Raw genomic sequence first — 22,013 nt, 5'->3', positions numbered from 1 at the left:
GACTACTATAGGTGATCAGGTACCAGCAGTGTCAATCTAGAAGCAGAATAAAGGCATCCATATTTTAACATGTGCAACAGTTCTGCTTCTTACTGAATATTATTGTTTCTTGCCAAGAACATCACACCCACCAAATATTTGAAATGCTAATCCTGACCCAGCTCTAGTCTGTATTGGATTGGATGTTTAAACTTGGTCACAGAATCACTCCGTTGGTACCTGTTGTGCACTGGTTTGTCCCAGCAGGAGTGATATTAGATGTTACAGATGGCATTGCAATTTGGTTATTACATGGCTAATATGTGGTCAATGGATAGCAGGGAAGTGTCATGCAACTTAATAACATGACAGAAACATGACAGATGGAGAGGTGGGATTAAAACATATAACTCCTTCTGAAGGGATAACTTTGTTCATTCTGCCCAGGCAATTAAGAAAGACAAGTCCTTATTCAGCTTTTAAAGGTTTTTCCCTTCCTTTCCTGAAAAGCGATCTCTACAGCTGGTGGGAACACTGCCACAATTCATCAGAGGTCAATATCAAGACAAATGACTGGGTACAAAGTCATGCATTTTTCTATATTTATGCAGTTGATGGGAAGCATATTTTTACTGAAGCATTAGGTGAGTCATGACCAGATCATTCACAGTAGTTGGACTTCTAACAAGCATTAAATTTCAAGTCAACGACTACAGAATAATGGATACCTGTGAAAGACTATAACTTAAAATTGCATTATAAAACTCCCACTGAGTTTGGCTGTTATGGAAACAGCTAATTATCTGCCATAAGCAGTCAGGTTAGATGCCAGAAAACAGCTATTTTCTCAGAGATGGTTGTTACCCGTCTGAAATTGGGAACAGCGGATGAGTACATCATAATCCTTTGACAAATTTCTGAGAAAGCAGTTTATTGAGATGCATTAATAGTGTGTGAACTGGATCACCAATTTGTGGATAATGGAAGCCTAATAAATTGAAAACTTTCAAAACAGAGCTTGATAGGTTTTATTGTTGGACAATGGTTTTAAGAGTTACAGGACCAAAGTGGTGGGTGGGTGAGTGAAGGAGAGAAAAAGCTCAAGGGGCTGAATGGCCTCCTTGTGTTCCCCTGCATGACAGGTCCGTCAGGTGACCTTCTGTGCAGTAACCATTCTATGATCCTATGCTTCTGCAGTCTCCAGAAGCTCATTTGATTGTCCAAGAAGAAACAAAAAAGAACTTTCAGAAAGAAAAATGGTCAAACTAGTTTTTATGTCTCCTCAGAAATTAACATTATCAGCCGTTGCAGACATAATGAAAAATGCTACACCAACTAATGCAATGGGACATTTTTGCCCCCTTCATTCTTTTTTGTGTGTTTGTATGATTCAAGTCTTTGATGAAAATAACGGGAGATGTGATGCAGCTATTTTTTTTTTCTTAACCTTCAATTGTGTTTCTAAGACTAAAGAACTCTATTTAAAAACTTGAAGCTCAAATGAGGCTGGATATTTATATGAATGTTGTTCCTTAGAGTGATGTGCATGTGGATGTTTGTGTGGAGTGGATCTCTATCAGTCTGTGAGCAAATTCACAAAGCTCATTTAAAAGGTCCGATGGCTGTCAGGCAGAAAGTGTAATGCTAGGTTCTAGGGATAGATTGAGGCCACAATGATTGAATAGTTTTCATAACATTTTGTCGTAAATTATTCACCACATGGCAAGATTATCTGGAGTGCGTTCATAGTGTTAACTTCTTGGAAGCTTTATTTGAGTGAAAATATACTTTTGAAAATTTTAAGATTGGGTTATAGAATTATAGAAGGGTTACACTGCAGAAGGAGGTTGTTTGGCCTCTTATGACTGTGCTGGCCCTTTAAAAGTGCACTCAGCTAGCCTCACTGCCCTGCCTTTTCTTTGTAGCTCTGCAAATTCTTTTCCTTCAGACAATTTTCCAGTTCCTTTTTTGAAATACGTGAATGATTCTGCATCCATCACACTCTCCCAGGCTGTATCCAAATCCTGCATAAATAAACTTCTCCCCGAGCCACCTTCGCTTCTTTTACCAGGCACCTTAAATTGTTTTCCTCTGGTTCTTGACCCTTGTGAACACCTGGCCAATATGGCCATACAATGGGTGGATGGCCTCAGAAGGGTTCAATGTCTCTTTTAATTCCATGATCGCTTACTTATGTCTTCCGAATGAGGAATTGAAAGGTATATAGCCAGAAGTGATTGATAAAGATTTGGTTATTGGTTGAATCTGCCCTCTGTATGCTTGCTTATCCACCCTGACCTCATCCTCGTTGACACACATAGGCTCCCAACTCCACAGTACTGCAAGTTTAAACTTCTCATCCCCTCAAATAAAACCTTGTTGCCCGGTGCCACCTCATTAGTGTCACATGTGCCAAAAGTATAATCTTCTCTCCAATTCACATTTCCAGTCTTCTTACTCTGCGCTTTGAGCCACACCTCCTCTCATTTTGGCAACCATTCGATCAACTGACTCGGCCCCGAACTCTGGAATTCCTTCCCTAAATCCGGCTCCCTACTTACCTCCATTTATTTCTTGAAGAAATGGCTGAAGGCCCACCTTTTTTGACTCCAAATCTCTCCTTCTTTAACTCTTTGTCCATTCTTTTTTTATTGCGCCCTCTAAAACAAATGAGATATTTGGTCACCTTAAAGGTGCTTTGTCAGTCAAATTTGCTGTTGTTTGCATTGCTGAGTTGATCATTTTTATTTGGGCTTCTCCCATACCAACAAGTTAATGCTGGGTTTTTGGTGACATTTTTACATTCTACTTCTCTGTCGTGGTATCATGATTACAGGAGCTCAGGAGGGTCAGTGTAGACGTGATGGGTCGAATGGCCTCCTTCTGCGCTGTGGAATTCTATGGATGAGAGTCTGACTGAAAGGGCCATCAAACACTTTGGGCGAGATTCTCCCAAAACGGGAGAAATCGTAAAGCTGCCGTAAAACCCGGGCGGGTTTTACGGCAGCGCGCCCCTTCCCGACGGGGGACCGATTCTGGTCCCCGGTCGGGGCTAGCAGCCCGACGCCGTAGGCTCTGGCAAGACGGGCTTAACGATTTTCGTTGCTTGCCGGAGTTAGCGCCGGCTGACGCGTCATATGACGTCAGCCGCGCATGCGCAGTTTGGAAGACTCCAACCCGCGCATGCGCGGGTGACGTCATCGCGTTTTTGCGCGAAACCCGCGCATGCGCGTGCCGGGTTGCCCCTCAGCCGCCCCTTGAATGGATACTGCGGGGCGGCGGAAGGACAAGTAGTGCGCGGGCATCGGGCCCGCTGCCCGCGATCGGTGCCCACCGATCGCGGGCCCATGGCACCCTTGGTCAATCGGTGCGATGGTTATTAATAGCGAGTTTGTGACGCCGTTTTTACGAACGGCAAGACCAGGTGTGTTTGCCGTTCGTAAAAACGGCGGAAAGGGCTGGGACTTCGGCCCATCTAACAGCTGAGAATCGCTGCCGGCCGTAAAAAAACGGCGGCAGCGATTCGGGTCGGGACTTCGGCGGGGGGGGGAGGGGAGAATAGCGGGAGGGCGGCAAAAATGTCGGGAAGGCCCTCCCGCTATTCTCCCACCCGTCGTGGGGGGCGGAGAATTTCGCCCTTTGTTTAGGTTGAAAAAACATCCAGTGGTAGATCTTAGTTTTTAAAAAAGTGGTTTGTTAAGCAAATGTGGTTGAAAAGCTTTGAATGAAAACAAATCAAACGTTAGAATACAGCCCCCACCCACCACTGGAACATGCCAACATGTGAAAGTGATGGGGAGGAAAAGACCAACTTATCCATTCGGCCTGACCCACATCTCCACGGCCAGACTGCCACAGATAAACAGGAATATCAACAGAATATGTTGGATAAATGCAGAAGCTCTGGCAGCACCGGTGAAGAGGGAATCAGAGTTAACGCCCTGAGCCCATATGACACTTCTTCAGAGCTGTGAGGAAGAGTCAGACGGACTCAAAACGTTAAATGTGTTTCCCTCTCCACAGATTCTGTCAGAGCTGCTGCTTTTATCCAGCATTTCCTGTTTTTAATTCAGATTTTCAGTTTCCGCAGTATTTTGCTCATTTACACATCGACAGCATCACAGTCCTGACCTTACTCCCACCCTGGAAGAGGAAAAGGACAAGGAAAAACATGCCAGGGCCAAGAAATGGGAAGGGAGCTTCTCTGACCCTTGTTCGCACTGTCACAACACACAGCCGAAAACAACAGCATGAGCATTTTCACATTACGATATGGTCACAGGTGGATTGATTGATTGATATTTATTGTCACATGTACCGAAGTACAGTGAAAAGTATTTTTCTGCAGCCAGACTTCCACCACCAGTCAGGATGCTGGAGCAGACAGTGATCATTCTGCACGGGTACCAATGTTTCTGGTACATTACTGCAGTCTCAGTAAAATGTTGAGTGACCTTTATAGATGAATTTCATGCTCATCTGTTACGTTATTGTGGAATAATGACATGGATTAGATCAAGGGAAATCTAAAACGTAGCATATATTATGAACCAAGGTTTTTTTGCACGAATTGTAGGTTAATGATCCAACACATAAAATGATTTAAAGGTGCTTTCCTCTTTAAATCCAGTCATTAGTGGCTAAAATCACGAATATGCACCGGTATTCTCCCTTCCAGGGACGAAGTCCCCACACCGGTGGGAAAACCGGCACCAACGACTCCGGCGTCACGGGCCCCCAAAGTGAGGAATTCACACCTGCCTTGAGGGCTAGGTGGACGCCGGAGGGGTTGGCGCTGCTCCAGCCGGCACCGAAGAGACTGCACGCGTTGGTGCATGCGCGGAACTGCCGACGTATATTGGCACATGCGCAGGGGGTTCTCTTCTCCGCACTGGCGCGGTAAGAAGAAGTACCCCCACGGAACAGGCCCGCCCGCAGATCAGTGGGCCCTGATCGCGGGCCAGGCCACTGTGCCCCCCCCCCCCCCCCCCCCCCGGGGTCGGATCCCCCCCCCCCCCCGCGCTCCCCCGAGGGCCACCCATGCCAACTTACCTGCCAGGTCCCATCGGCGGTACTGGCTTAAAACGGACGGTCACTCAGCCCATCGGGGCCCAGAGATTTGTTGGGGGGGGGGGGGGGGGCCGCTGCCAGCAGCCCTCGACTGGCGTGGCGTGAGTTCCGCCCCCACCCAAAAGACAGCGCCGGAGAATACAGTAGCCGGCGTTGGGGTGGAGGGGCGATATTTGCGCCACTCCCCGGGGATTCTCTGACCCGGCGGGGGGATTGTAGAATCCCGCCCATAATTTGGGACTAGCTACTGCACTGGCCAATACTGTTCCGGCCAATTCCTCAAATGTGACAGAGGAAAATTATGTTCCCTCTGCCGGCACAGCACCACTTGCCCAAAATAAGTGGGAATACTTCCCGATCCACCTCCTAATGTTTAATTACTGATCAGTAGCAGGTCAGGGCTGACCAATAGTATGTTGCACAGCTCCCTGAGTTTGGCCCTGGTTTATTGGCCCTGATTTTATTGCAGTATGAGCTTCTTCCGCCATCAGGGTGAGCAACAAGCCTGCGTGGTGAGGCCCAGGGTGATTTTAACAACAAGGCCTCAGTTCCATATGCTGCCGTAATCCCAATCCGAATCCTGCAGAAATCACTGCCTGTCCAGCGGGAAGAAAAAATAAAAATGGGGCAGCAGAAATGATCTCCAGAAGTGAGGTAAATTAAGCCGAGGTGGATGGAAGAGGTGACGAAGGTTGCAGAGGGATGAGAGTGGGGGGGGGGGGGGGGGGGGGGGGGAGAGCCAGGGGCAGGGGCGCCAAATATTTCCTGCTGGGTTCCGGGAGAGGTCTGTTGCTCAACCTGACCACCATGGAAAAATAAAGAATTAGCGGCCAGTGTTTTTTCGGGCACTAAATCCAACCAAATTGACATATTTAATGAGGAGCCTGCCTTTTGGCTATACAATCTTGCCACCTGAAAATAGGATGGGAAAGTGGCGTTTCCACAGTGTATACTATGCAATCCAGTCACTGCTTTATTTGGAGGGACATACCCCGATTTGAATTTATCTCAGTCCCAAATAGTTCTCCCTTTAAGTACCTGAATGTACACTGGCTTTAAGGACACTGTTGGCACCTTCATAAAAGAAAAGATGAGCACTTGAAACAGGATAGCTAACAAGGCTATGAACCAAGTGCTGGCAGATGGCCCAGAAAGAAAATAACAGTTCAGACCAGCATTTTTTCCCCCGTTTTGTTTTTCCCTTTTTTGTGGGGGGGGGGGGGGGGGGGGGGGGGGGGGGGGAAATGAGAATAGATAAATGTGTGATGGCCTGCGCAGACACGATAGGCCGAAGACCTCTTTTTGTGCTGTGAAACACAATGCATAGGAGGACTTGCGACTCAGTCTCAGGTTCGAGTCCCACTCTGGGCCTTATTGGTGATGGGAGGAGCGTACATGACATGGCCAACTGGGATGATAATCAATCAGCTCGTCCTTCCAGTACGTCCATGGCAGGCAGTACGAGTGAGACAGTTTCCTGGTCAGCCATTATTGATGACACACCTTTGCCAGTGCGTCAATATGCAGCAGAGCTTACTGCAAAGTATTGAGGAGGGCTCCCTGTTACACTAAGGAAGCACAGCTATCGAAGAAGAAAAGCACAGAATAAATTTCTGTCTATGCAATCAAAAGAAGAAATTTGATCTCACTGTGGTTTCATATGCTGCAATTAACCACAGAAGGAACAGGAAAGAGAGTAAAGCCACTTCATCTTCATTCGCCTGAATATCTTTACAAATTAGAAATAAAGGACCAGGCCTAAACTCACTGGAAAAGAAACAGCTTTGGTATCCAATCCTCACGGCGCCGATGTCTCAGCTTCGATTCCGGCTCTGGGTCACTGTCTGTGTGGATTTTGCATATTCTCCCCGTGTTTGCATGGGTTTCATCCCCACACCCAAAGATGTGCAAGATAGGTGGACTGGCCAGGCTAAATTGCCCCATAATTGGAAAAAATGAATTGGGTACTCTAAATTTATTTTTAAAAATTGAAAAAGCTTTGGTATCCAATATTGGATTGAGCTGCGTCAAAAGCCCTTCAACCCACGAGTCCTCCATTCATAAATACAGCTGAAAAGATCACCATCCTCAGAAGGCACTCTGTTTGAAAAGGTCACCACATCTCCAGACAAAGGCTGCACGCTGGTAGAACTCAGCAATATCCTGTAAATGCATATCTATAATGAAGCCAACTCATCTCTTAACGTTACTGTCTGTCTCCAGGCAACGGAACTGTCTGTGTTACATTGTGATAGCGTGTATCCTTTGATACCAATATGCTGGCTTAAAAACATGAAGAGCAAGAGTAGATCCTCGGGGCTGTTGCACAGAGTCACATACAGTACAGAAACAGACCATTTGGATAACTGGTCTATATTCCAATCAAGCAAGCTCTCACTCCTCCTTTAACCCCAGCCGCATATCCTTCTGTTCATTTGTTTTGTCATGTGCTCAGCCAGCTCCCCTTTAAAAACATCAACGCTAGTCACCTCAACTACTCCTCGAGGTAGAAATCCAGTTAGATCACGGCCGTATATTACCTCACTTTTTCCTGCTTTTGCTTGAGATTCAGTGGTAGCTCTTCCCAACAAAAGGACTTACGCATTAAAGTTTTTCCGAGCTGGAGCCTCCCAGTACTGCCTGAATTGAATTCTTCCTCTGCTGCAAGTAGGGTTAACCCAGCTGCAAAGAGTTCTCCAATGACTAACTAACCAAATGATCAACAATCGTTTCTTCCTCTTCTCCAGATCCACTCAGACTCGGACAAAGGAGATGGCGCCATAAAATACACCATCTCGGGGGAGGGAGCTGGCACAGTTTTCATTATTGACCAGATTACTGGGGATATCCATGCCACAGAGCGATTGGATCGTGAAGAGAAAACCTATTACACACTTCGTGCTCAGGCACGGGACCGACTGACTGATAGGCCTCTGGAACCTGAATCAGAATTTATTATCAAAGTCCAGGATATTAATGACAGCGAGCCCAAGTTTCTCGATGGACCGTATGTTGGCAGCGTGCCCGAGCTGTCACCAGTAGGTAAGGAGATATAAGTTGTTTTGCACGTGTCATCTCTTGCATTGATTATATTTGAAGTTGAACCGCAATTGCCACTGGCATTCACAAAGACCCCAAGCGCGGAAGCATAAGCCATTCATTTTTGCTAAAAAATTGGAATTTAATAATCTGATTTTGGTCATGAGTGTGCATGACCAATGCACAGTGTGACATTTTGGATATTCACTTGCATGGACCATCATTTCAGAAGTCTAGTTGTTGGTTTTAGATAAAAGGAAAACTATTTGCGAAACCTTTGAGGAAGTTCAGGTCAACCACCTCAATGAAAAGTTTTATTGGAGCAAAATATTTTCAGAACTGAACAAGCTGAAAGAATAATTGGTTTTCAATGAAGTTTATGTTTACACTGAGAGTGCAGTACAAAATGGCTGACTTTTGGTTTGACTGAAATAGATGCAAGTATTTTCTTTCAGTTGTTTTGAACTTCAACAACTTATAAAGTTGACTGTATTTCAGAAAACAAGTTATTGGGCATACACTGTCTGTTGCTAGGTCCTGTTTTAGGTGCATTATATTGAAATGCTAAAACAAAAAATTTAGATCCAACGGGTTGGATTTTCAATTGGCAGCAGGGTCAGGAATGGGTGCGGGTGTGATTTAAAAATCCCATTAGCGGAGGTCATCTTCGGACCCTGACGACTCTGGGACATGCCCTTATTTTCAAAGGGAGAGTGGGAGCGGGGTCACAGAGAACCAGCTCGCCTCCACATAATGGCCTGTTAAATTCCTTGAGGAGCTGGTAAACTGTCAAAGGGAAGTGAGAAGGGAATTTTCAATGGAACCCAAACAGTCTGACACATAGAACCATAGAATTCTTACAGTGCAGAAGGAGGCCATTCAGACCATCTGAAAGAATACCCTACCCAGGCCCACTCCCTCACACCCACTATGTAACCCCATAACCCACCTAACCTGCAAATCATTGGACACTAAGGGGCAATTTTAGCATGGCCAATCCACCTATCCTGCACGTCTTTGGACTGTGGGAGGAAACCAAAGCACCTGGAGGAAACTAGACACGGGGAGAAAGTGCAAACTTCACACAGTCACCCAAGGCCGGAATTGAACCTGATCCCTGGTGCTGTGTAGCAGCAATGCTAACCATTGTGCCACCGTTTCTGGTGCTGGTTTCGATAGGGCAAAGTGAAAGTTTCTTTAAATGAGGTGAAAAATGTTAGGCCATGGGGCATCTTATATGAGATTGAGTACACTTCGTCTCAATTGGCTGGATGGCCATTTGTTGAATGTTTACCTTGTTGGGTCCCCTGACATGATGCCTGTTCTCTTTGGTAAGGCAGCAGCAGGCCCCATCATGGCTATCATTTACCTTTGCCACTTACTCTCTGCAGGCAGTGCCTGCATACTGGAGACATCAGTGCCATTAATTGGATGCTGAGTTCACCTCCTGTGCAATGCTGGAATTTACATTTTAAAAAGGCATAAGGTGAAATTACCCAGGGTTGGGATTTCACTTTAAATTGAATATCCAGCCTGTTATGTTGCCAGGCACCAATGTTGATCCTCTTAAAGGCAATATTCATCCTCTTAAAGGTAATGTTCATCCTCTTAAAAACTGCAACCTTGCTGTTTCCTTCCATTTTGTTTTATTTCCCTCAACCAAGAAGCTGGGATCAGATGAGCTTCTGACTACAGAGTTGCTATCATTATGAATAAAATTAAGACACATCTCTTCCCATTTGTCAATTGATGCCATCTCTATTATAAAACTTAAATCTGACATTAATATCCAAATGGATTCAGGCACATGGGGCAAAGAGAGGTTGTGACCCCAGGCTGGAGAATTGAGAACATGGAGGCACAATCTCAGGATAAGGTGCTGATCATTTAGGACTGAGATGAGGGAAAATTTCTTCACTCAGCCTTTGGAATTCTCTACCTCAGAGAATTGTGGATGCTCTGTCAGTGACTTGTCTTTGATTGACTTTGATGAAGTATCAAAGGTTTGCGCTGGAGTGCTGAGCTTGTGGCATTTGAGTGCTACAGTGAGAGTTTGGTGACTGAGGGAGTATAAGGGTTCATTTTTATTTAAAGTCTAGTATTTCTTTTATTTAGTTAATTAATTTAAAAGTTGCTGTTTGGTCTATAAGAAGGTGAATTTTGAATCAGCTTTCAACAAGGTTCTACTTGGACTTACTTGCAGCTGGAGCTTGTTAATTAGTTAATTGCATTAGGCCAGTTTTCAGAAGCTAGAGTCACAGTATAAATAGGAGCTAGTTACAGTGCAGAATTTGTTTGCACTGGAGTGCTGAGCTTGTGGCATTTGAGTGCTACAGTGAGAGTTTGGTGACTGAGGGAGTTAGGTGAGGAGGGAGTAAGGTGCTCCTTACATTTCATTTCCTATATTTATCAAAGAGCGTGAAGGGAGCCAGGAGTTTAGAGTACAGCTGACTGGAAGTTGAGTCGGAGGGCGGAGGTCCAGTTGGTCCAAGGGGCAGCTAATTCTGTAAAGTAAGAGGGGATGGAAGCTAGGGCAGTTGCATGCTCCTCCTGTAGGATGTGGGTGGTGAGGGAAACCACTGGTGTCCCCGCTGACTATACCTACGGGAAGTGCACCCAACTCCAGCTCCTCAGAGACCGTGTTAAGGTACTGGAGCTGGAGCTGGATGAACTTCGGATCATCCGGGAGGCAGAGGGGGTTATAGAGAAGAGTTACAGGGCGGTAGCCACACCAACGGTACTGGACAAGAGTAGCTGGGTTACAGTCAGGGGAAAGAAAACTAACAGGCAGACAGTGCAGGGATCCCTCGTGGCCGTTCCCCTTCAAAACAAGTATACCGTTTTGGATGCTATTGGGGGGATGACCTACCAGGAGAAGGCCCCAGCGGCCAGGTCTCTGGCACTGAGACTGGCTCTGGGGCTCAGAAGGGAAGGGGGGAGCATAGAAAAGCAATAGTAATAGGAGATTCAAAGGTTAGGGGACTAGATAGGAGATTCTATGGTCGCGAGCGAGACTCCCGAAAGGTATGTTGCCTCCCGGGTGCCAGGGCCAGGGATGTCTCGGATCGTGTCTTCAGGATCCTGAAGGGGGAGGGTGAGCAGCCAGAAGACGTGGTGCACATTGGTACCAACGGTATAGGTAGGAAAAAGGGTGTGGAGGTAACAAACAAGTTTAGGGAGTTAGGCTGGAAGTTAAAGGCCAGGACAGACAGAGTTGTCATCTCTGGTTTGTTGCCGGTGCCACGTGATAGTGAGGCTAGGAATAGGGAGAGAGTACAGTTGAACACGTGGCTGCAGGAATGGTGTAGGAGGGAGGGATTCAGGTATTTGGATATTTGGAGCGCATTCTGTACAAGCAAGATGGGCTGCATCTGAACCAGAGGGGCACCAATATCCTGGGGGGGAGGTTTTCTAGTACTCTTCGGGAGGGTTTAAACTAATTTGGCAGGGGAATGGGAACCGGATCTGTAGTCCAGCAACTAAGGAAGACGATAGTCAGGATGCCAAAGCAAGTAGTGATGCAGTGGGGAAGGTAACAATGACAAAGGAGAGTACTTGCAGGCAAGGAGATGGGTTTAAGTGTGTATACTTTAATGCAAGAAGCATCAGGAATAAGGTGGGTGAACTTAAGGCATGGATCGGTACTTGGGACTACGATGTGGTGGCCATCACAGAAACTTGGATAGAAGAGGGGCAGAAATGGTTGTTGGAGGTCCCTGGTTATAGATGTTTCAACAAGATTAGGGAGGATGGTAAAAGAGGTGGGGGGGGGGGGGGGTGGCATTGTTAATTAGAGATAGTATAACAGCTGCAGAAAGGCAGTTCGAGGGGGATCTGCCTACTGAGGTAATATGGGTTGAAATAGGAAAGGAGCAGTCACCTTGTTGGGAGTTTTCTATAGGCTCCCCAATAGCAGCAGAGATGTGGAAGAACAGATTGGGAAACAGATTTTGGAAAGGTGCAGAAGTCACAGGGTAGTAGTCATGGGTGACTTCAACTTCCCAAACATTGAGTGGAAACTCTTTAGATCAAATAGTTTGGATGGGGTAGTGTTTGTGCAGTGTGTCCAGGAAGCTTTTCTAACACAGTATGTAGATTGTCCGACCAGAGGGGAGGCCATATTGGATTTAGTACTTGGTAATGAACCAGGGCAGGTGATAGATTTGTTAGTGGGGGAGCATTTTGGAAGTAGTGACCACAATTCTGTGACTTTCACTTTAGTTATGGAGAGGGAAAGGTGCGTGCAACAGGGCAAGGTTTATAATTGGGGGAAGGGTAAATACAATGCTGTCAGACAAGAATTGAAGTGCAGAAGTTGGGAACATAGGCTGTCAGGGAAGGACACAAGTGAAATGTGGAACTTGTTCAAGGAATAGGTACTGCGTGTCTTTGATATGTATGTCCCTGTCAGGCAGGGAAGAGATGGTCGAGTGAGGGAACCATGGTTGACAAGAGAGGTTGAATGTCTTGTTAAGAGGAAGAAGGAGACTTATGTAAGGCTGAAGAAACAAGGTTCAGACAGGGCGCTGGAGGGATACAAGATAGCCAGGAGGGAACTGAAGAAAGGGATTAGGAGAGCTAAGAGAGGGCATGAAAAATCTTTGGCGGGTAGGATCAAGGAAAACCCCAAGGCCTTTTACACATATGTGAGAAATATGAGAATGACTAGAGCGAGGGTAGGTCCGATTAAGGACAGTAGCGGGAGATTGTGTATTGAGTCTGAAGAGATAGGAGAGGTCTTGAACAAGTATTTTTCTTCAGTATTTACAAACGAGAAGGGCCATATTGTTGGAGAAGACAGCGTGAAGCAGACTGATAAGCTTGAGGAGATACTTGTCAGGAAGGAAGATGTGTTGCGCGTTTTGAAAAACTGGAGGATAGACAAGTTCCCCGGGCCTGACGGGATATATCCAAGGATTCTATGGGAAGCAAGAAATTAAATTGCAGAGCCGTTGGCAATGATCGTTTCGTCCTTGCTGTCAACAGGGGTGGTACCAGAAGATTGGAGAGTGGCGAATGTCGTGCCCCTGTTCAAAAAAGGGAATAGGGATAACCCTGGGAATTACAGGCCAGTTAGTCTTACTTCGGTGGTAGGCAAAGTAATGGAAAGGGTACTGAGGGATAGGATTTCTGAGCATCTGGAAAGGCATTGCTTGATTAGGGATAGTCAGCACGGATTTGTGAGGGGTAGGTCTTGCCTTACAAGTCTTATTGACTTCTTTGAGGAGGTGACCAAGCATGTGGATGAAGGTAAAGCAGTGGATGTATTGTACATGGATTTTAGTAAGGCATTTGATAAGGTTCCCCATGGTAGGCTTATGCAGAAAGTAAGGAGGCATGGGATAGTGGGAAATTTGGCCAATTGCATAACAAACTGGCTAACCGATAGAAGACAGAGAGTGGTGGTGGATGGCAAATATTCAGCCTGGAGCCCAGTTATCAGTGGTGTGCCGCAGGGATCAGTTCTGGGTCCTCTTCTGTTTGTGATTTTCATTAACGACTTGGATGAGGGATTTGAAGGGTGGGTCAGTAAATTTGCAGATGATACGAAGATTGGTGGAGTTGTGGATAGTGAGGAGGGCTGTTGTCGGCTTCAAAGAGACATAGATAGAATGCAGAGCTGGGCTGAGAAGTGGCAGATGGAGTTTAACCCTGACAAGTGTGAGGTTGTCCATTTTGGAAGGACAAATATGAATGCGGAATACAGGGTTAATGGTAGGGTTCTTGGCAATGTGGAGGAGCAGAGAGATCTTGGGGTCTATGTTCATAGATCTTTGAAAGTTGCCACTCAAGTGGATAGAGCTGTGAAGAAGGCCTATGGTGTGCTAGCGTTCATTAGCAGAGGGGTTGAATTTAAGAGCCGTGAGGTGATGATGCAGCTGTACAAAACCTTGGTCAGGCCACATTTGGAGTACTGTGTGCAGTTCTGGTCACCTCAATTTAGGAAGGATGTGGAAGCTTTGGAAAAGGTGCAAAGGAGATTTACCAGGATGTTGCCTGGAATGGAGAGTAGGTCATACGAGGAAAGGTTGAGGGTGCTAGGCCTTTTCTCATTAGAACGGAGAAGGATGAGGGGCGACTTGATAGAGGTTTATAAGATGATTAGGGGAATAGATAGAGTAGACAGTCAGAGACTTTTTCCCCAGGTGGAACACACCATTACAAGGGGACATAAATTTAAGATAAATGGTGGAAGATATAGAGGGGATGTCAGAGGTAGGTTCTTTACCCAGAGAGTAGTGGGGGCATGGAATGCACTGCCTGTGGAAGTAGTTGAGTCGGAAAAGTTAGGGACCTTCAAGCGGCTATTGGATAGGTACATGGATTAGGGTAGAATAATGGAGTGTAGGTTAACTTCTTAAGGGCAGCACGGTAGCATTGTGGATAGCACAATTGCTTCACAGCTCCAGGGTCCCAAGTTCGATTTCGACTTGGGTCGCTGTCTGTGTGGAGTCTGCACATCCTCCCCGTGACAGCGTGGGTTTCCTCCGGGTACTCCGGTTTCCTCCCATAGTCCAAAGATGTGCAGGTTGGGTGGATTGGCCATGAAAAATTGTCCAAAATTCTATGATTAACCTAGGACAAAAGTTTGGCGCAACATCGTGGGCCGAAGGGCCTGTTCTGTGCTGTATTTCTCTATCTATCTATCTATCTATCAAGGGTGGCATGGTAACACAGAAGTTAGCACTGCTGTCTTACAGCACCAGGGGTCCAGGTTCAATTTCTGCCTTGGGTGACTGTGCGGAGTTTGCACATTCTCCCTGTGTCTGCTTGGGTTTCCTTTAGGGGTTCAGGTTTCTTCCCACGGTCCAAAGATGTGCAGGTTAGGTGGGGTTACGGGATAGGGCGGGGGAGTGGGCCTGTGTGGGGTCCTCTTTCAGAGGGTTGGTACAGACTCAATGGGCCAAATGGCCTTCTTCTGCACTGTAGGAATTATATGCTTCCATCAAGTTGGCTAATGAAAGGTGTGCATTGGCTTGTAAAACAGAACAATGCCAGCAGCGCAGGTTCAATTCCCGTACCAGCCTCCCTGAACAGGAGCCGGAATGTGGCGAATAGGGTATTTTCACAGTAACTTTCTTGAACCTACCCATGATAATAAGCTATTATTATTATTATTACACATTGATGTCATGTTAACATACCTGGGTCACCAAATAAATGATGGAGATATCCAGTCAATACAGGGGAACGGTGAGGGGGCTTTGAAAGCAAAAGACCAGAGAACAAATAACTAAGATCTTTCATAGGGATGTTGTATATTATTCTAAATGCAACCCTGACCTAGTTAATACACTTGTTCCAGCTTACCAACTGCTCAAAGAAGGACTACATGGTAGTTGTCTGTCGAGTGTCAGAAAGCCTTTGAGGGAGCGAAGACGAGTGATACTAATTTGATTCACTATAATCCCAAGAGAATATTGGTTTTAATGTGCAATGCCTCACCACAGGGATCAAGTGTGATGTTATCTCACATAATGGAAGTCAGTGTGGAGAAACCTGTAAACATTTTCTACACACGCTTTCATAAAATCAAAGCCTTAGGGATCATACATGGTGTTACTAAGTTCCACAAATACTTTTAAAGTAGGAAGATCACTTTGTTAACTGACCACCAAGCTCTTATGATCAAATTTGGTTAAAAGAAGAAATTGGCATTCGTAGCAGCAGAAGGGCTTCAGAGATGGACATTGTTTTTGAGAGCACATCAGTACGATATCAAATATTAGAAATCTACAGATCATGCAAATGAGAATGCCTTTTCGGATTTCGCGTGAAGGCTGATTCCTTTCTTGTGACTGAATTATCTGTGAATAACTTTATTTACGCAAATGCCATGCTGGTGCCGACCAGAGAATTTAATGAAGGAACACTTCAGTGAAGATGGTGCTCAGTAAAGTGCTCAATTTGCATCATGAATGGCTGGCAGAAAGTGTGTGATGATGAGATATTACAAAACTGTCTCACACGTGGAAATGACCCGTGTGTAGATTAAGGCTAAGGTTTAAGAGTCATTACTCCACCAAGATTTAGAGGGAGATTGTTAGAGGAACTTCATCAAGGGTACACATGGGTATTCCGTATGAAAGCAGTAGCAAGAAACTATTTTTGATATCTAAAGCTAATTAGAGATATGAAGAGTGAGTGTAATATTATGAAGTGTATCTCAGAATGAGTCACTAAGGTTCCTTTCATTCCACGGTTAAACACCAGAAAGCCATGGGAATGAGTACGTATTGATTTCCTTGAAGGGGAAGAGTATCTTGTTTTGGTCGATAGCTATATAAAGTAGATAAATATTGAGTCTGTGCACAATGCCTCAAGTTCCAGAACTATGGAGGCTTTCAGAAGTTGGTTTGAGTATTTTGTTATAGTGCCCTCTCTGCTGCCCTCACTATTGGAGAGGTGTAAATAACGTTAATTCAACTATGTCTGGCTGCTGTTGGTCCACATGTTAACTTTTTCTCAGTGCAATTCACAACAATTAATGACCTGGCCTTGGGTACACTGCGCATCATCTCAAAGATTGCAAATGACACAAAACTCCAATCTGTATTGGAAACACAGATCCCCTGCTGGTGTTAAATCCAGCACTTGACCTACCCATCACCTAACCAGAGGTGGAACGTGGCATTGGGTGGCCTGCCTGCAAGTGGGCCAGTTAAAATCCTTAAGTGAGCAATTAAATTAAGCCAAGCAGCCTGTCTGACAGCTTTTCCTGTGCGGCAGTATGAATATGCAAGAGGCAATTGTCCCATCAGGATTTACATAATTGCATCTTTCCTTAAAGCTCTAGTTTTTTGAAATATATATTTTTTGAAAACATGAACAAGTAAGCAAATTTTACAAATTAGCACTGCCCGCACAATGTGGCTTGATGGCACAGAAATGGAATAATCAAGCCCACAGGCAATCACATCCCAGCGCCTTTTCTGTAGGTTTTGACTTATTTAAATTACATTACTACAGTTGAAGTTATCCTGCATGATTTACAATTGGCAACAAAACAATTCTGTTGCAAAATAATAATGTTGTCCTAATCATTGCAAATGTGAAATCTCCAAATTGTCACCAGTGGTTGCAGGTGAGAAGTGGCAAGAGTTAGTGTGCATCACACCAGTGGTAACTAGGAGTTAACAAGTTGATCATTATCATCTCATTGACACTCAATCAAACAACAAAAATTGAAAGTGTGCATTTATTAACCTATTTAACGTCAACTCTGAAGGTTGGAAGCATATTGTTAAAAGCCACAAGGCAAAACCAAGTATGGCAAATGTAATAACAGATATTGGCAGTAGAATCAAATAGAACGGCACAAAACAGTGCAGACACTTCAGTTGATTTTAATGTATTTGCCTTGGAAGCATAATAAATGGGCCTTTAAGCCTTCATGCTCCAAAGGCGGTAGTAGGTTCACGAACCTTGAGACTAACTAACTCACAGTTTGTGGGCAGCAAAAAGCATTGGCATGCACTTTGGAACACTGGCAATATCCAGCGTACAGCCTACAGCATTGGCAACTTCCACCCATAAGTTTTTTCACTCTTCCTCAGAAAAATGTATGTTACATTTTGACGAAGTGGAGTGCAAATTCATCAGAATTAAAGGATTAAATGATGAAGACAGGTTGCTTACAATCACCAGTATTTGTGGTGTCCTACCTTTGCATAAAGGTGGCTTGTGTGCTGTTTTGAGTGCTGGAGATTGGAAAAGTGACCTGATCGAGGTGTTTTTAAATACATGATAGGTTAGATACAGAGAAACGATTCGCTCTGGTGGTGGGATTCAGAACAAGAGAACACAACCTTAACATTGGAGCAAGGCCATCGAGAAGCAAAATCAGGAAACACATTTTCACACAAGGATATAAATCTCTCCCTCAAAAGATTGGCCATTTCTGAGAGTCAACTGATGTTTTCAAGATTGAGATTGACAGACTTTTGTTGGGGAAGATTATCAAAGGAAATGGTGCTATGATGGGAAAAATATCATATTCAAAGAATGTTGGAAAATTACAGAACAGAAATGAAAATGAAATGAATGAAAATCGCTTATTGTCACGAGTAGGCTTCAATGAAGTTACTGTGAAAAGTCCCTAGTCGCCACATTCCGGTGCCTGTCCGGGGAGGCTGGTACGGGAATCGAACCATGCTGCTGGCCTGCTTGGTCTGCTTTGAAAGCCAGAAATTTAGCCGAGTGAGCTAAACCAGCCCCTAGCTAAACCAGCGCCTCAGAAGGCTGCCTCAAGCACCAGTTAACATAAGAACATAAGAACATAAAACTAGGAGCAGGAGTAGGCCATCTGGCCCCTCGAGCCTGCTCCGCCATTCAATTAGATCATGGCTGATCTTTTGTGGACTCAGCTCCACTTTCCGGCCCGAACACCATAACCCTTAATCCCTTTATTCTTCAAAAAACTATCTATCTTTACCTTAAAAATATGTAATGAAGGAGCCTCAACTGCTTCACTGGGCAAGGAATTCCATAGATTCACAACCCTTTAGGTGAAGAAGTTCCTCCTAAACTCAGTCCTAAATCTACTTCCCCTTATTTTGAGGCTATGCCCCCTAGTTCTGCTGTCACCCGCCAGTGGAAACAACCTGCCCGCATCTATCCTATCTATTCCCTTCATAATTTTAAATGTTTCTATAAGATCCCCCCTCATCCTTCTAAATTCCAACGAGTACAGTTCCAGTCTACTCAACCTCTCCTCATAATCCAACCCCTTCAGCTCTGGGATTAACCTAGTGAATCTCCTCTGCACACCCTCCAGCGCCAGTACGTCCTTTCTCAAGTAAGGAGACCAAAACTGAACACAATACTCCAGGTGTGGCCGCACTAACACCTTATACAATTGCAACATAACCTCTCTAGTCTTAAACTCCATCCCTCTAGCAATGAAGGACAAAATTCCATTTGCCTTCTTAATCACCTGTTGCACTTGTAAACCAACCTTCTGTGACTCATGCACTAGCACACCCAAGTCTCTCTGAACAGCGGCATCCCTTTAAAATTATTTATCAACTTCCATCACCATTTCATTTGGAAAATTCTAAATCCCAACAAGTCTTGGTGAAAAAGATTTGATACTCGTCTTGCCTCGAGATATTTTGTCAATTATTTCAAGTCTCTGGCCTTTTCAATAACTCAGCAGAGGAAATAATTTTTCTCTATCTACCCAATCAAACCTCTTATCATCTTGTATATCTCAATATGGTCACCTTTTGATCTTTTCTGTTTCAGGAAAATAGTCATCACTTTTCCAACCTCTCCTCATAACTCAAATTCCTCAACATCCTGGTAAACCCTCTCTGCATCCTTTCTGAAGCCTATACATCTTTCCTGAGGCACGATGCCCAGAACTGTCCACATTACTCCAGCTGAGGCATAACTAGTCATTTGTAAATTTCCAGCTTCATCTCTTTACTTTTATATTCTATGCCTCTGTTTATAAAGCCAAATAACCCAAGTGCTTTCTCAACCACCTTACAACTTACCTTTCTGCCTTTAAGGATGGGCAGTTCATCTCCACTTTTCAAAATCATGCCATTTATAGTTTACTATCTTTCAAAATTCCTCTCAGAGTGCATCACCTCATACTCCTTCACATTGAACTCTGTTTTCCATGCTTTTGCCTATTTCACCACCTGGTCGATATTTCTGACGTTTATCCTCATCATTGTTGTGTTTTATGCCGTCTGGATAATAGATTTCAGGTTATTCATGTGAACAGGAATTTTATTCAATGCTTTAAAATATCTGCTTACATCAGCTTGCCTTAGTCCAGTTTCCTGAAGTAACCAAACCCAGCCTTAAATAATCACACATGGCGAACAGGGCCGGGATTCTCCCCTACCTGGCGGGGCGGGGGGTCCCGGTGTTGTGGAGTGGCGTGAACCACTCCGGCGTCGGGCCTCCCCAAAGGTGCGGAATTCTCCACACCTTTAGGGGCTAGGGCCGCACCGGAGTAGCTTCCGCTCTGCTGGCCGGCGCGAACGGCCTTTGGCGCCACGCCAGCCGGGGCCGAAAGGCTTTCGCCGGCCGGAGAATTCCGCCCCAGATGTCAAACACATATAGAGGGGCAACAGGTTACAGTGGTGCAGGCAACCCATTGTGAAGAATAACGTGACAGAGGATTCACATTTATCAAGTGTAACATGTTTTAATCGTGAACATTGGACATTCCCATTCCCCCTAGCTACACATAGTGACTGCCTCCCCCACAACCCCCATGCCCCTGAGCGTCACTAAGTGCTCCTCAATCTTCTCAATCTTACATGGTCTACTGCTACGTCTTGGTGTGTCCCCACAATGCACATCAGCGTTGGAGGCAGCATGTTGCTTTTCGCACCCTATGGCTTTTGATGCCTTTGGCAAATGTCCCCTGGAGGGCCAGGAGCCGGAGGACGCAGGCCGACTTACTGGTGTCACAGATATCGCTGTGCCACCCTGTTCTGCCTGTTGTCCTTGAGATGTACAGGTGTCAGGAGGGGACGATTCAGAAGAACTGGAGGCCATCTTGGTGGCAGGCCCCGGATTGGCCTCCACCCATTCAGCCAGTGATTTGTGGTGGTGGAGGGGAGGGTTGAGAATTTATGGGGTGCCCATTGAGCCTTGGGGGTATACCTGTGATGGAGGGGGAGCTGGAGTGAACTCCAGAGGCTGCTGCATCGTCTAGCTCTGCCAGTCCTGGCACCTCCCCATTGCCTGCACAATGATGTTGATACCCTCAGTGATGTTCCTCAGTGACTGGACCATGCTCTGCAGTGCCCCGGCTATGTCCACCTGTATCTATGACAGGTCCCTCAGTGACTCAGACATGCTCTGCAGTGCCTCGGCAATGTCCACCTGCATATGGGACATGTCCCTCAGTGACTCAGATATGATGTCGAGGCCTCCAGCCATGGTCGTCACAGACTGAGCTATGCCTTGGACACCACCACTCAAGAGGCTGACCTCGTGCTGCAGGCTTTCTACTGCGGTCGCCACTGAGCAGTGGTGGCCTCAGTGCTACGTGTTGTTGGCATCATTTCTGCGCCCGAAGCATTTAGGAATCCTCCAATCGGCTATGCACTCTCTGGACTGTTGCTGACATCCTCTCCTGAAACTCACGGCTATGTCCTAGCATCTGCATCAGCCATGGGATAACCTTGTTTAGTGCTTGGCATCCGACTGGGACTCAGCAGAGTCCTGGGATCCAACAGATCTCTGACTGCTGACTCCCTTGGATGTTTCTGCCTCCACCTGATGTGCATCAGCAACAGCGTGGCTCTCACCAGAATGTGCCCCAGAAGCATGCCCGCCAATGTTGCCCATCAAGGTGCGTGTCTTGACACTGGTGGAAGATGTGGGTGATAGCTGTGACCCCTCAAAGATGGTCTCCTCTGAGCTCTCCTCCAAGATTGTCTCTTGGATGGTGGTGGTGGTGTGGGATTGGGGGGGAAAGGCTCCATTTGGTCGGCTCTATCAGGTAGAGAGCTTTTGAGAGAAATTACATGTGGTCAGTGAGAGGAAAAGTTCATTTTGTCTGACATGAATAATTAACTTGAGGCAGGTCGCCTGGATGAGCGAGCAGTGGATCCTCACCTCTGCGGCGCAGGCCAACCTCGCTGTTGGTGACTGCTCTCTCCTTGGACAACCCACGATTTACAGGGCCCGGATCTGATAGGGTGTGAGGACTCGCATCATTTGTAAACCCCCCCCCCCCTGGCTTGGCCCTTTCCTACTCATTATCAGATATCTTCCCCTGCGGGGATAAAGAGAGGGTTTTGAGAGCAGGTGGCTGAAGGATCAGTTGGCTCTCTAGCAGGTGGCATGTGTGGACACCGCACCTGGACATGAAGGCTTTGTGCTGTGGGTGCCAGAGGGTGCTAAGCAACAAGCATGAAGATTGGATGTGGGGAGAGTATGAGGTGTCAGCC

At 45.8% G+C, this 22,013-nt stretch overlaps 1 protein-coding gene across 3 annotated transcripts in view; it reads left to right on the top strand.

Annotated features, from left to right (window-relative positions):
- Positions 1–22,013, top strand: part of LOC119969409 (cadherin-22-like) — a 1,080,568-nt gene that overhangs the window by 282,150 nt on the left and 776,405 nt on the right. For 2 of the 3 annotated variants that reach the window (XM_038803029.1, XM_038803028.1), the window contains exon 3: positions 7,797–8,091. The exons of the other annotated variant lie outside the window; for it this stretch is intronic. In XM_038803029.1, coding sequence (XP_038658957.1) covers positions 7,797–8,091 — 295 coding nt within the window. The remainder of the gene's footprint in view (positions 1–7,796; positions 8,092–22,013) is intronic. 3 annotated transcript variants of the gene reach the window in all.

Source organism: Scyliorhinus canicula, chromosome 7 (genome assembly GCF_902713615.1).
Source record: "Scyliorhinus canicula chromosome 7, sScyCan1.1, whole genome shotgun sequence".
NCBI classification, from domain to species: Eukaryota; Metazoa; Chordata; class Chondrichthyes; order Carcharhiniformes; family Scyliorhinidae; genus Scyliorhinus; species Scyliorhinus canicula.
The sequence above is the reverse complement of the archived record's forward strand: the minus strand, read 5'-3'. Positions and strand labels throughout refer to the sequence as shown.